This window comes from Aulostomus chinensis, chromosome 7 (assembly GCF_037954235.1).
Source record: "Aulostomus chinensis isolate RoL2024-O1b breed Wild chromosome 7, RoL_Achi_v1.0, whole genome shotgun sequence".
NCBI lineage: Eukaryota > Metazoa > Chordata > Actinopteri > Syngnathiformes > Aulostomidae > Aulostomus > Aulostomus chinensis.
Window position 1 is genome coordinate 22,457,022 of NC_141326.1, and position 15,780 is coordinate 22,472,801.

At 40.2% G+C, this 15,780-nt stretch overlaps 1 protein-coding gene across 9 annotated transcripts in view; it reads left to right on the forward strand.

Moving 5' to 3' along the window:
* LOC147259095 (pleckstrin homology domain-containing family A member 5-like) overlaps positions 1-15,780 on the forward strand; it is an 81,746-nt gene that overhangs the window by 32,421 nt on the left and 33,545 nt on the right. For all 9 annotated transcript variants that reach the window (XM_086209315.1, XM_086209316.1, XM_086209317.1 and 6 more), the window contains exon 4: positions 12,858-12,941. In XM_086209315.1, coding sequence (XP_086065441.1) covers positions 12,858-12,941 — 84 coding nt within the window. The remainder of the gene's footprint in view (positions 1-12,857; positions 12,942-15,780) is intronic.

Sequence of the window (15,780 nt, forward strand, 5' to 3'; positions counted from 1 at the left end):
GGCAGTTAATGAGTCTGAAAGCTTCTCCTCGGCATCTGTCAGCTGAGAACCGGATGGAGAAGCCTCTAGTGCAAGCTGTAGCTGAAAAGTCTCTATTGTTCATTGATAATTGGCACGGTGTATAGGAGGCTTTTTTGTGTGTTTTTTTTAATTTTTTTTTATTTCTCAGCCTCCTCCACAGACTACCCTATGGGCCCAAATTCCTTTTAGTGTGCTGCACATGACAACTGGCTTTTAGACAGGCAGGAATATTATGCAATTCAGGCCATGAATGCTTTTAGACATGAATGTACAGCTCCACTCAGGCTCTCACTACTAGAGTATTTGATGGACTAGTGATATAATTCAAATCAAAAATACTCAACTTTGAAAACACATCTGCTAATATCCACATTTTACATGTCTTATTTATGTAAAATAAGAAAAATGTACCACATTTGAATGGGAGCTGACAAAATAAGCGAAATAAACAGACTAGATCATTTAGGATTACCTGATACAGTTAAAACAAACATGGAATATAATTATCATTTCAAAAGTACTACAGCATTGCAGGAATATTGCACCAGACTGCCTTATGTTGCACAGGTGTTGCTATTGTACTTAGCAGCTTTTACACAGTCCATCGTTACCACATCAAGGCTGTGTGTTTATGGTGGGCAGACAGGGGTTGTGGAGCCAAACCACTTTGCTGTGATAACATCAGGCGATATGAGCTTCCTTGCCATGTTATCCTTACCCTTCCATGAAGCCTAATGGTCTGGAGCAACAAAATGGAGTGCAGTTAAGTTTAGGTTTGAGATAAAAACAGTTTTTATAACCTTGATATGGTCATAACCCCTCGGAAAAAAGATTTTTAGAAGAGTAGTCAGATCTCCCACTACCCCTGAATGCCTGATTAAGTAGTTCTTTTTCACTATTAACTTAGAGCTTGGCAGGCCTTCTAATTTATAAAATGAGAAATTACAATGAATAGCCTGCAGTTGCAATCAGAACAAATGCTCTGCTTCAGGGTTGAGACTTACTGCACAGGCACGTTTAGCCTTGAGCCATGTAACTGTGATTTGACCAATCCAGCTTCTAGATGTATGATTTGGATGATTTAGCCAGGCTTGATGGCTGTGATTTACTGTCTTGCAATGATTCAATTGGTAGGAAGTCCTTGTCTTGTAAGATTTTTAATTACACAACTGTGATGATCAAACTTGTACACCAATGTTGTGTGCAACCACCCTCTTCTGCTTTTAAATGAAAGACCCGACAATGCAACACATTCTCTTTAGAGTGGAAGACTGTTGTTTGATTTAGACAATGACAGCAAACATGGATTCTCTTATCTCTTGTGGCAAGACGGCGCACACACAGATGGCTGAACAGCTTGCTTCGTCTTTCCCCTCTGACACCTTTTTGTGTGCAACACAAGCTCCTTCTTTGCTGAATCCATCTTTAATGGATTGAGCCACTGACTAAATATCATATCACATATCCTGCAGATATTCGTTACTCCCCTCTCTTGCTGTTTGCTGTGAGGGTATGATGTCCATTCTGTCTCCCAGGTGGTGGCCAAATCCCCAGTCTCCAAGCTTCAGCATGGGGAGGCGCTCCCTGGAGGATGAAGGATAGCTGAAGGACTGAAAGCTTTAGTGAATCCCCACTTTGTAATGGGTGTGTGTGATGCATTATTTATGTACTACTGTATAGAGCCAGTCAAGGTAGTTCATGTGATGGTATTAATGACTGTATTAGCTTTTAAAGTGTTTTCCTCCACACATTCATCATTTATGTTGAGATTTAGTCAAAAATAGAGAAGAAAGTATCATCAAAAGGAGAGAGATGTAGCGAATTCATCTTCTAAGAGTGTATTGACTGTCTCTGGGTGTCTTCCTGCACCATTGACTGCAAACAGCAGGTTGATGAGTGGAAGAACTGTTTGGCTACTGGGTTGGGGCCGAGGTCATTGTCCAGGCTTTCATGTCTTCAATAGCTGCAGGCTCCCTGCTGAACCTACTTTATATTCAGTTCTTTCACTCACATACAAGATAGTATAGCTCCAGTATCTTGGGTGGAACCCAGCCATAGATTACATTTTTACATCCCCTTCAACTAAAAGTGCAATGCGGCATTACCAGAATGATTCAAAATATTTTCATGATGAGCCTTGAACAGCTGAGTATTGTCATATTTAGGTTTTCAACATACCCCTTTGTCGGGGCTTGCTGAAGAATGAGCTGAGGGAGGTGCGGCTACCCACATTCTTACAACAGAGCACAAACAACACAGCTTACTAGGAAAATAGAGTTTGTATTTGCTCATAGAAGTATTATCAGCCTGTCTTTACTATAAAGAAACAATAAAAGAATGTCTACAGTATATGCGACTAGTTAATGTAAATTTTGGTCATCAAACCAGATGTAAATAAGACTGAACTGAAGTAATCTGTCTATGAATAGATTCATCTGTCTGTGGATGCATGCATACGTCTATAGAGTAGCACAGGAATGAGTACTACAACTAGGAAATAAGGTACATTTGTAATTCTCTCATCTCCAAGTCAGTGAGCTCTGTGAATGGATTTTTAGTTAAATACCCGAAATAAGGTGTTTGGTTTACAGTTGCCTCATGAATAAATGTTGTTTTTTTTTGCATCTTAGTATACGCAGTAACTGTCACACTCTGGAATTTGGATGGTTTTATATTTTATACATAACTGTTTCGAACAAATGGCTAAATGTGTGGCTGGTGGTAATTGTGGATGTCATCAGCCCGAAAACAGAAGTGAGAAGCGATTGGTGGTATTGTTGAGGTTTTGCCCATGCTGTAGTTTGTTTAAAACTCATTTGTTTGTTTGCAGTTGCATGCAGGCTTCATCGTAAGAAATGATGTGGACTTAGAAGATAATCTTGATGATATCAAACATATAATGTAGGGGAAAAAAATTGTTTTGCACAGAGTTTATTTCTATCAATAATCTAAAATCCATTGTAAAAATCTCATTGGCTTCGTTGAGTGAACATGATGGCGATGCTAACCTCTGGGTTGGCCAACAAAAACACATCATGCCTGCCACATCCCTTATTTTCTTCTTTGTTTTCGTCTTCTGTGTAATGGAGCTGCTCTGATACAGAGAGAGCTGTGGGGAAGCATTAACCCTTAATTATACACAGGAGATGGAAAACATATTAGGAACTCCCGAGCATGGCCATCCAATCCTGTAGCCTATTACGCGGCAGTTTACTTAGGCGTAGCTAATAAATAAGTGTATACTGGGACACATAAACTCTTCGACTGGGCTACTTAAGTTACTACTTTGTGTGTCCCGTGTGTTTCCTCATGGTTGTACCTCCATGTGTGCAAGCATGGAGGAGTTAGAGGTGGAGATGACATCTTTATATTCCCCCCTCTGAAAGACACCGCGGCTCCGTGCACATCCTCATTTTTGCTCGGTTAGTAATTAGGCTGGGAGGGGATAATGAAGCGCCACTGGCCACCTTGCTTGCTTCACATCCGGACCGTGACATCATCGCCTCTCGGGTTTCAGTGTGTGGCTCTACTACGGGGCGCGCGCAGCACACATACACACACACGCACACAGACAGAGCAGTCAGTCAGTCAGTCAGTCACAGTAAGCCAGCTCGAGGGCTTGTGCCTTGTGAGCACGCACCTCGGGACCCACGCGTCGCAAAGTGACCAGAAACACTCACACCGATCGCTACTGGATACAACACCCCCTGTATTTTTTTCACTTCACCGCGATTGTTTTAACCTGCTCGGACGTTTATGGAGGCTTTGAATTGTAAGTACAAACTCATGCAGTGCGGTGTGTGCGATATACACTGGCATTGCAGGGTAATACTCGGGTGTTAGAGGTGTTTAAATCTCCACAGGGTGATGCTTGATGCTAGAGACAGGCTATGCAGCGGCGGTAGTGTGTGCGTGTGCGTGTGTGTGTGTGTGTGTGTGTGTGTGTGTGGGTGTGCTGTATAGCAGCTTTACCGTTCTGTTGGTTCCATGAACTGTACGTGCTAACAACATCTCTATTATCTTGTTCGGTTCTGCTCCAGTCAAAACAGCTACAGAGGCGTCTGTTAATCTACGTCACCTTGTTGCATTTGAAACCTGTATTCTAGAACTTATGCCTCTTAAAATTGTTTTTAACTGTCATTCCCTCCTATCCTTAATGGTTAAAGACATCCTTCACTTTCCTGCTTCTGAACTGCAAGTAGAACACCTTGCATGTCAGTATTTCATTTTCTTATTTCATACTGTTGCAAGACAATATTTCTCTGTTTGGTGAAGTCCAGAGGAAACCCCTGGAGGGAAAATGTTTCTCTTTTATCTCTTGAATTCTGTAGCTGATTCTGATGCAAATCAGTGCTCTCTTACAAAAGTGAGTCTGTCATTGAAACATTATTTTTGTAGTAATCTAAACAGCATTTCCATACCTGTTTTTGGGATGAGAAATCTATGATTGTAAGCAGAAGCACTGTTTTTCCCCATCAGGACTCCATTTGCATCAGATGATGTTTGCTATTTCTGAACTGCACAGTGGTTGTGGAGGATCTTAGAAAGCTTTTATCCGTTAATAACAGTTACTAAAACCATAATTACAGCATTGCCCACTTGCTCTCCTTCAGTGAAGCAGGCCAGCTCCTCTCTGTCTGTAATAGCCTCTGTCGGACAGATCTAGTAGATCTTCCCAGTGACATAACCTGCCTTTTATTGCTTTTTTGAGGGTTGTGTGGTTTGTGGAAGAATTCCTTGAAACACAAAGGGAAGCAATGGAATGGGTTCTTCGTGTTCCAGATGTTAAGTGTTTCCAAGCACGATTTTTATCTTATTTTGTTTTAATTTATCAAACTTGAACCTTACATGAACCATAAACCATGGCAAATGTGAATGAATGAGGGTTTCCGGCTCAGTTTGTAATGTTACAGTTTGGTATGTGTTGTGTTATCTAGATTATTTAAAGCCTACAGATTATACATTTGTCAAAGCCTGAAGGAAATAGGAGTGACTATGCTGCCCTCAGTTATTACTGTACTTCCCTATGAGCTCATTCACTGGTCATTGTCATGAGTGTTCTGTTTCCTACAAACTTGCAAACATTGATGTTTCATTAGGCGGATTTGGTGTGTGGTGTTCAGCCTGGGGGTGGGGCACTCGGTCATCACACACTTGAGCTCCACATCGTTGCAGTCACAAACTAATCTGTTAATGGAGTCATTTTTCCAATCAGCTACAGTAGTATTTAAGTGAGTACAGTATTTTCTTATAGATGTTTTTTAGAACTTTTAAGATTTAGAGCTACCTAAAACTCCGTCATGTCCAAGTAATTTGTATTTCTTTGAGTGAAGTCATTAACCAGCAGGCCAGCAGTAATAGCAATATAGTTGCCCTGTTATTTGTTGGTGGCGCAGCTCTAGCTCTGACCAAGCAGAACACATCAAGGGGAAATGAAAGGGGGAGTCACATTTGATTTCAGGCTTTAAGTCTTGATAGACCTGCAGAATGGTAAGCAACTGAGACATGTCAAGTCTCTCTCTCTCTCCTCTTCTCATCTATTTCTTTAAGGAGTTGGCCTTGATTAGATGACTCTGTACTATTTTGGGGAACTGGCTACACCTCTACTCTTTGTCCTGCAATGGACCTACATGTGTTAAAAGAATTAAAGTAATGTCTGTCCCCCTTCAGTAAAAAACAGATTTCTTCTTGTTCTAAAGTTGATCGTGTGACCACTGATGTATGTGCAAAGACTGACACCAGAAGGTTGTTTTCTTTGTTCTTTTTTAGTAAAATTTGAGGGGGGGGGGGTCTTCTTGCATGATCTGTAACATCACAAAAAGTTTAGAAGTCAGTCTTGGTCCAGTAGTCAGCATACACATGTATGATCTGCAAATATGAAGCCCCCAACACTGAGAAGGAAGTAGGAGACATTCATATATTCTGGAATTTTGAATGAGAAAGGAGGAGAAGGTGGCATTGTTAAAAAAAACAAAACAAAACAATGTGTTAATGATATTTTTCTCTTCAAAAACCAAGTCACGCACACATTATTGATTTATTGGGGTATTTTTGTGCACCTGTGTACCTGTGCAGAGGGATCTTCAGAGAAATTAAAAACCAAATCGAAACAAAAAGTTTGCCTTGCATTTTCTCCTTGTACTTTATTTGCCAAAAAGCCATATTGATCAATCAGCCAACTGTTGAATTTAATGGAGCCTGAAATTGAACATTGAATGGTTAACAAGGGGAGTTTTATAGACACTCAAAAGAAACTTTAGATGTGCCTCTGCTGCAGTCACAAAAAAGTATATTTCTTTGAAGGAACCAATCCTTATGTTTAATTAGAAACGTTTATAATAGGCTGGCCTCTCGATAGAGGGTGACAATGGTACTTGATTTTATACAGCCGTATAGTTTCCCCCCATTTACTTCCTCATTTTACTCCATGAATACAAAATCACGTTTAAAATATTTGATTTGCCCGTAAAATGGCAGCTTGTTTCCATGGCTCTGATATCTTTTTGAATCGCCTGTTCAGCTGTGTCACCTTGACACCATTTGCACACAGTCACAGCTGCCTCGGGGTGGAGGGTGGAGGATGGGGGGGCAGCTGCTAATTGAATTGTTTGTGAAAAAATAATCTGATTTGTAGCCTGAATGAGCAGCTGTTTTCTGTGTTCAAGTTTAAAGGTTGAAGGTGAAAGTCAAAGCTTAACAGGCATGCAGTGGAGGATAGTTGTCGTAAAGGGTTTCCCCACAGCATTCCCATCATGATATATTCTCAAGTCTTTCCCAAAGATTTTACAATGTCCCAGGTAGAAATGTGACCCAAAACCCAGTAGTAATTTGGCTAAAATGTAATAAACTGTGGTAGTATTGATTAGTTCTCACATTTACGGTTTTGCTATCAATGTTGGAGAAGAAAAGAGAGAAAATCCTTTTTATTTAGACATTATAAATGTCATCTTGCACCCCTTATCTCACGGACTCCGTCTCTAGAGTAAGACATCATTTATTTTTGCTATGCCCAATCAAGAATTTGAGATATCTTGGAGACCTCTCATTGATGCAGGGGGTGTCTCCTTTTCTCTCATGCGCACACACACACACACACACACACACACACACACACACACACACACACACACACACACATACATACACACACACACGCATGCACGCCTGATATAACTGATGTCAGAAAGAACTAAGTACTAACAGTGTCAGTTGCCGTGGATACAACCAGTCTCATGCATGTAAAACACAAGAAATATATCAAAACACGAAACCATATCAAATACAGACAAGCAGAAAAGCAGTTTTTGACAGCCCCAGCTCCTGCTACTACATCTGAATTCACCCCTTCTACCTCCCCAGGTATGTTATGTAATATTATGATTACAGTTTTGTACTTGTTAAGTTATGCACTTGTTATGTTATTTGTGCAAACAAAGTGTACAAGTTAGTTTTACCAACAACACAATCTTTGCTCGGCTGCACGGTGGTGCAGTGGTTAGCACTGTGGCCTCACAGCAAGAAGGTTCTGGGTTTGAGTCCCGGGTCGGGCACGGGATCTTTCTGTATGGAGTCTCCATGTTCTCCCCGTGCCTACGTGGGTTCTCTCCGGGTACTCCAGCTTCCTCCCACCATCCAAAAACATGCAACTGGGGACTAGGCTGATTTGATACTCTAAATTGACCGTACATATGAATGTGAGTGTGAATGGTTGTTCGTCTCTCTATGTTGGCCCTGCGATGGACTGGCGACCTGTCCAGGGTGTACCCCGCCTCTTGCCCGTTGACGCTGGGATAGGCTCCAGCCCCCCTGCGTCTTAATGTGTAGGAATAAGCGGAAGATGACGATGGATGGATGGACAATCTTTGCTGCTCTTGGGCAGTGTCTAAGTAGAGAATAGCTGGAGACGCCGCCCTTTACTACCTGCAGTCCAAGAAAAAGAATCCTAGCTAGTGGGGGTATGAGTGATTTCTTCTAAACAATGCTTTTTTTTTGCTGTGTTTAGAATTCTTTATTTTATCAAATTTTTAGTTGTACAAAACAATGCTGCTGCAGGGACAACAAAAGTACCATATCGATAAGAGTAGTAGAATACTGCATTTGGTGACAGCACATGCTTCATGTTCTCATGTGGCCTCTCGGGGGGTTTTGTCTTCCTCTGGTTTTGTCTTTTTTGTCTTCTCCCCTGCTGCCCCCCACATGCCCTCTTCCAAACTGCCCATTCTGCTTATTCAGCTCAGCTTTTGTGAGGAGTTCTATTCATACCCCCAGTCAATGTCCATGTAGTAGTGAGGAGCTCCTCTGCTGCCCAAACTTTTCAATGATAGTTAAGAATACTCACCTGATACTATGGCAGTATTAATCAGTTCTTACTGACCTTATCCAATGCTGTGTCCAAGTGTCTTCCTGTGTTATAGGATTACAGATATCAGCCTTCATAAGATATTTTATTATCACTTGGAGGCTCTGTTTGGTGATTTGTTTCAGGGACCAATGAGTTCTAGGGCTAAAAAAACGTATGTTTTTGATTAGAATATACCTTAAATATTATCTGTAATATCATATCATAGTCCAATACATGCTGAAGGTGTTTTCATGTTTGCTAATAAGAGATTAAAACAACTACTGCTAGCATTTTGTGCCATTAAATCATATCCTTGGAAAAGGAGGCTGAAAGACTGAACGCCCTGAACGGGGCGTCCATGTAGTTGAATACCTGCTCAGCTGAGGGCTGGAAGCAGCTTGATTCCACTTTTGTTCAGCCTTATTTTCTCATGTGTTTGGGTCAAAGTAATTGGAGTCGTTCCAATTTCAAGTGAGAATGTGATTGCTAGCAACCATGAAATAGTCTTTCAGGGTAATTGACCATGTTGAAGTCCACCCACTAAAAGAGCTTTTGCTTTTTTTCCGCTTTTTTTTTTGTGTGTGCCATAGACAGACTCAGATTATCAATGACTGACAGCATCATGCAAAATAGCAAGGCAGTATAGAAGACATATTTCTGTTGGTTTCAGTATATCAAAGGTCAAAGCAGGTATGAAAACCACAGACCCCTCGGGGTTGCATTACGTTAATGAAGCAAACAGATACTTTAATAAGCCACTGGAATATAAGACATTTAATATTTCACCATGAATTGCTTTTTTTAATATAACAGCAATGAACCAATTGTGAGAGTGCAGAGAACTAACCGCCAAATCAAAACAAGAACACATTCTCTTCATTGCTGAATGCTAAATCTTTCTATATAATCTCTATAAACCAATTTGACTTGGCAACCTTTACAATACCCCTTCTTTTTTCATAAAATACAATAAAACCACTCTGACAGTTATTTGTGGATCAGAGTTATTGATGTTTTTCCATACCAGTGCTGCATGAGAAATTCCCCTTTGGTTAGTTGTACCACACTGTCAGTATTTGACAAAGCATGTGACTGCAAGTTTTATCTTCTTCTTTCATCCTCTTGTTAGGATGTTTAATATAAGTATACAACAGTGGTGGATTTCAAAATTGTTTGTTCTTTGTAAAAGTAATACACAAAAATTTGCTTTTGGTGTAACAGACGACATCTGCAATGTGGTATTGTGTTTTTTCACCTCACCTCAGATTCCATCTTTGTTTGATGTAAAAATAAAATAATAGTGAGGAACCCAGAACTCCAAGTTCTTAAAGCCCCCTTGTTCTACTGTAGTGAGCCTCTTTTGGTTGTTAGTGGTTAAACTGTAGTTGAGGAGTAGTGAGGGCTCAAAAGACTCAACCAGAACAATAAAAGCTAAGCCTGTGGGGTGTTGACCCCCAGACCTTAAGCTAGTCATTACTGCAGCTCATTGCTAATTCTTGTGGACAAGACAATCCAGAACCCAGAAGGGTGGTCGGTTCCTACTGCTTCTCTAGTTCCTTACTGCTCTGCATCTGATGTCAAGAGGGTAAAAACCTCATTTGCCCTTCAACTAGACCAAAGTCATAATCTTCCTCCAGAAAAGAGTGAGGCAATCTAAATGAAGACAGCTCAAGAGTTTTTAATCCTGTGTTGAAGAAAACAAGTTATGCTATGCTCCCCTCGCTGTACAGCCTGTGATTTTATGCTAGCTTAAAGTTTACTGTAGTGACCTCAGACCACATCCTTTGCAACATGTGTGACCATTTTAAATGTTGTAGCTAAGATTAGTTAGCAGATGTATTTTCTCAAAGAGGAGAGGATAACTAAATTCATTTGGATAAATGGTAATAATTAAATAAATGTCAGCAACTTACTTGCTGTTTAATCCTGTTATGTTTGCAACCACCTGCTGATGCCTTGTAGAAGTACTGCAATGGAATTAAGATATTATCAGTATTAGCAGTGTCATATGCTTTCACCTTTTCTGAGTGTTTGTCACAGTTGTGTGCTGAATGTCTCTTATGTATAAATAGCTATAAGAAAGTGGTTCAAAGAGAGTCAGCCACTGGTTGTTTGGCTGGGCTACTTTTTTGGGTTGTCCAGAAGCTAGTTTTTTTCCTCCTTAACAGGAAATTGTGCATCACTCATCCTGCCTACTCTGGCCCATATTGAGCCACAGCCAGCATGAAGTTCTTAGCCCCCTCGTTTTCCACTGAGGTGGAGGATTTTACTGGCCTCCCGTATCACACGGATCATGATGGGGATGTTTAGGACTTCCTTAAATAGCTACTCTATATTGGTAAAGGGGCTCTTTGATGCTATACAGCCCCCTCATAAAACCCCTGACCTTGTACGCGTGTCACCGAGCACATCTGCAAAAAAATTTTAACACCTGTAAGGTCTTCTAATTTTTTTGACATAATCTTTTAAACTTTATTTTGAAGGTGATATTTTAACGGTTAAGTTGTGTTTATCTCAGCCACATCAAGATGGCTGCTCTGGGTTTGTGTACTTGTTTGATGTCTTGAATTGTTTTTAAATTTAGTTTGGAATTTTAGTGACCTCAGGGAGGTCAGAAGGCAGCTTTAGCACGAGTACTCTGGATTTGTTCAGATTCCAGTGTTCCATGAAATACACTTGAAAGTTTTGGTGATTCAAAACCCAAGATGAAGGGGAAGGAATTTGTCTACATTCATTGTTTTGTCTGGAAGATTAAAGAGTTTGGACTTATAATTAGTTGCTTTTTTAAAAAGAAATATTAATTTTCTGTAATAAGTCTGTATTTCTGAATAGTTCAGAAACAGAAAAACATGATCATCAAATTGGAGCCAAGAGGTGAGGCTGTAACTTACTCGCTGGAATAAGAATACACTGTTTGTTTGTTCAGCCTCCTTCTGAGAAAAAATGTCTTAGTCTCCTTTGGCTAGCTTGTTTACTTTGGATGTCTATTTTTCATTGGGAAGAACTGCACAATTGGTTGGTGTTGGTTCATGTGATGAGAGCAAATCTGCGAACTCAAGGAGTGGTAAACCAAAACAATGAAGTTTCCCTGTGGGATTGGCAATATTAGCTTCCTTTCCATTTCACACAAAGTTATTAGATTCAAAAATCTTCATCCAGTTGATATTTAATGGTATTTTGATGTAATGCATTCAACAGTATGGGCAGCATATGTGGCTATGGTAGCCAGTGTTTTATGAGGGTGTAGTTTTTGATTGCATCATCACATCCTTAGTTTAGCATAACATGATTCTTTTATCCCACTACTTTACATAAATACCCATCCAGACTTTCCAGTCTCCCATCTGAAGCCAACCTATGTGCAAAGCTATAGAGGCATGTGTGAAGTGGATACCAAAGAGAATTGGTGCCGTCCGTCTGCCCCGAGACCGCACAGAGAGCCCCGCTGCCAGCAGTGCCTCCTGTAATTATAGACCAGAGCTGTGGAGACTATTGCTCTCCAGGCTAAACTGAAACTAGAGCCACTATTTCATACTTGGTATTTACTCTTTTCACTACCCCATGTTTAAAAACTGTGATATTTTTGGACTGCTGCTCGACTTTCCTCTGTGTCTGGTATAGCCTGGCTGAATTGAAATAAAAGTGTCTGTTCTGCACATTGAAAGAGACACTGCTTGAGAGAGAGAGAGTTGTCAACATTACAACCCATATAGTGGTCCATTCTGGCTGCTGGCGTTGGGTTTGGTAAATATATTAACCCTCAATTTTCCATCTATAAATTGAAAGTTGTGAGGAAGCTGGTGAACTGAGGCTACACCCTGAATTAACTGTGCTGTTTTCTTGCTCTTCAAATGATAATGTTTGACAAACATGATTTACCAATGACAGTGGGCAGCTGTAAAACTTTATTCCTCTGACCTCAGGCTGTCCAGATCACACACAACACTGTCCAGACTCTAAATTACTGGAAAACTGCTGCCATTGTAAAGACTGCAACCATCTTAAAAAGAATGTGTTCATGGAATGGTAGATATGACTTGGCTGATGTCCATTGATATTATGACCACATTAACTTTAGTAGCATCTCTTTCTTTTTTTGGATCTTTATTTTTTTCATGTTGAAGATTTCTAGTATCCACCTTCCCTGACCAATGTTTGTTTTGGACCAGTTTTATGTCCTGATGAAACTCTGCATTTCAATTTTTGCCTGTACATGTGTACTGCAAATGCCGCCTGGGCTGCCTCATAATTTCCAAGTTAGAAAACTCATGTCACTTTGAGTTCTTTGCACTCTCTGCAAAAATAAGCTAATCCATTTACTTTTTTAGAAGATAGATGAAGTATTTTTGTAGAGCTTACATTTATTGATATGTTGAAGTGTTTTCTGTGTTGTCTAACATTGATTCCTCTCTCTTTGTCTCGCTTTGTCTCTCTCTCTCTCCCCCTCTCCCACTCTCCCTCCCTCCCTCCCACCTTCCCTGCTCTCCACATGCAGTCACAATGAGCGCAAGGTGACCTGCAAGCATCCTGTCTCAGGCTTGCCCTCACAAGACAACTGCATCTTTGTCATCAACGAACAGTAAGTCTCTTGTTTTTCTGTCAGAATGCTACTGGGTAGCATTTTTAGCAGACTACAGCATGCTGATGTGTAGGCAACATTGCACAAGTCTTTCCACTCTCTATTTGCTGTTCTGCCCTCTTCTCAGTGATCCATTAAAATGAGAGAATCCTCAAAAATAACAACTCCTTCTAGCAAAGAGGAATAACATTTGTCAGATAATACTTTCACATTCATGCTTTTAGTTTTTGTGTGATTGGACTGCTCATTTCTGCTGGGAAACCATCATTTGAATGCCAAGGGCTGAAACCCACTATCACGTATCAGCTAGCTGGAATATGATGGTTCACATCTAGTTCTTTGTTTTGACCTGGACAAGAGTTCATGTTCTTCTCACCTGTCACAAGTATTACGATCTATCCCCCCAACACTGTTATGTCCATGTGATCATCTCCACTGCTTTCGGCACAGCAGTCGTCACATGTCCGGCCACATGACTGACCTGCTGGCCAGTCGTCTTGAACTTGCACTTCAAGGAGAACAACTCCAGTGAATGTGTCTCACTAACCTCAGAAACCCCTTCATAGCTAATTTCCCATTATGTTATGTTGATACTCCTACTTAGTGTCATCACAACTGGGATCAATTATTTTATAGAGTGATGATTGGTAGTTGAAACATGTTCTGCTCCAAGACACACAGGTTTACTATCAGGCTGGGGATGGAAATTGGTTGTCTTTTGTCAATATGTGTCTTACAAATCCTGGGATGTTTCCTATTTCACCAAATTCTCAAGAAATGCATTTTATTAAGAGAGGATGGAATCATTTGGAAACAGTTGTGAAGAGGCTCGCTGTGCCAGAACTCTCACACTACACTCTCTCGGCACATTCCTCCCCTCACTGTGTTACTCTCACATCTCTGCTGCTTTTCACATTGAGAGGGACAGTATGCCGGCGCAAGATTATATCTTAATTTAGCAATTAGACTTTTATCAAAGTAAGATAATCTGTTAAATAAAGTCATATCTTACCTTTATCTTTGGCAGGGCAACAGCAAAGTGATAAAACTACGATTATTATTTCTGGTTTATTATTCTGGATTTTATCCAACATGTGGCTGTATTTTAGTTAAAGTAATAAGGGGGACAAGCTTTGCCCCTGGACAAGTAAAAAACATGGAAAGATGGATTTTAGCTGACACAACGATAAATAAGCCATGTGGAAAATCACTGCATAATCTGCCCTGTACTTTCCTTAAACTTGGCATTAAAAGTTTTACGAACAAGCCAGTAAAATTTTAAAAAAGAACAAAACTGAGGCTGATTTAAGATAAAGACAGTACAAGTAAACAAACACTATTGGGCTCCATTAGCTGCTTAATAATATGGTCTAATATGGTCTGTGGGCTGGTAATGTTTCCTCTGGGTTGTACAAACCTTGTATTATATACTCACTAAGTACATTCCTCATTTCAGAAGTACATTTGCAGCTCTGCTGTGATGCTGTTGCTCAAAGTCACGGCTCAGTTTTGACATGTCGCTTGACCCGCCTCAGCGAATGTCAGCCTCAGCATTCTTCTGTCTTCACTCTACATGTTTGAGCCTATTTTTAGGGATTCGCATGGTCATGTGCATGCTGACAGGAAATATTTGCACAACAACTCACATGTGAAACATGTTTACCGAGACCTGACTATGTCTGGTTAAATAAAACTTAAATGCTTGGAGGAATTAGCCTGGTGAGACCACCAGTATTTCACATGCTCTAAAGTAAAGAGCTCTGAACTTACCTCTTGATCCCCACCTATCTGAAAACCACTATGAGAGGGTGGGGCACTTACCTTAACAGACAAGATTCTTAAGCCTAACAGGGTAACAAAACTAATAACTGCACCTGTAACTGTGTTTATCCTTCTCATGTTAAGGGCACCTATAGCTGTATTTATCCTTTTAACTTGTTGCCTCAAGAGATGCAGTTTTGCATTAATCAATGCCATCAACTACAAGAACCAGTCAGGAACTACATTACTGTTGGGGTGGCAGAAAAGGAGTTAGAAGGCAGTTCCGATTGGTTTGATATCTTTCTAATTTCTCATTGTGGTTTAAGATAGGACGGGTTCCAGACATCCCTACAGGGCTCAATTCTTCAGCTTGTAAGATACAGATGGTTTCACCCTGCTACAATATCGTGATATTTAAAAATTTTGTCAGCAGTCTGAGATTTAGGACTACTTTTTGGAAATTCTCAATTTTTTGCATTCATGTCTAAGGGTATTTTGCTATGTAGAGACTGGGATTTGTTCAATTACCAGCAAACAAAACATACATCCCTGGGTAATGCACAGATTACATTACAAACTTAAATAGGTCAGGTCTGATAATGTATAGAACAATACCAAACTGCTGCCTGATTATATTTTCAATGAAAAATAAAATCATCAACCATATCCTTCTTCTCAAAACCATAGATACGTGTGAAAGAATGTCACACTGAAGTATTCAATTACATTTTCCAGAGAAAATGCTAAGCATTTGACAGCAGACCTGCTTGGCCGTAGCTTCAAAACACTTATTTGTCAAAACCTAAAATGTTCACTGTCAACACGTTTTTCTTTCCTCTGTTTTGTAGTGTGAATTGTGGGAAATTGTTTCACCCAGCTTGTAGCAGGTAATGCTCTATCAAGTACAAACTGATAATTGTGAACATTTGTTTTGATGTAAAACATTTGAACGTGTGTCTGAGAATAACCTTTGTTGTTGCACACTAACAACAGAAGTGTGTGTTTTGTCTGATAACTTGTTATGCATTTGCATTCCAAAGTCCTGTAAGGTGCACCCTAGTGTCTGAACCATTCGTTC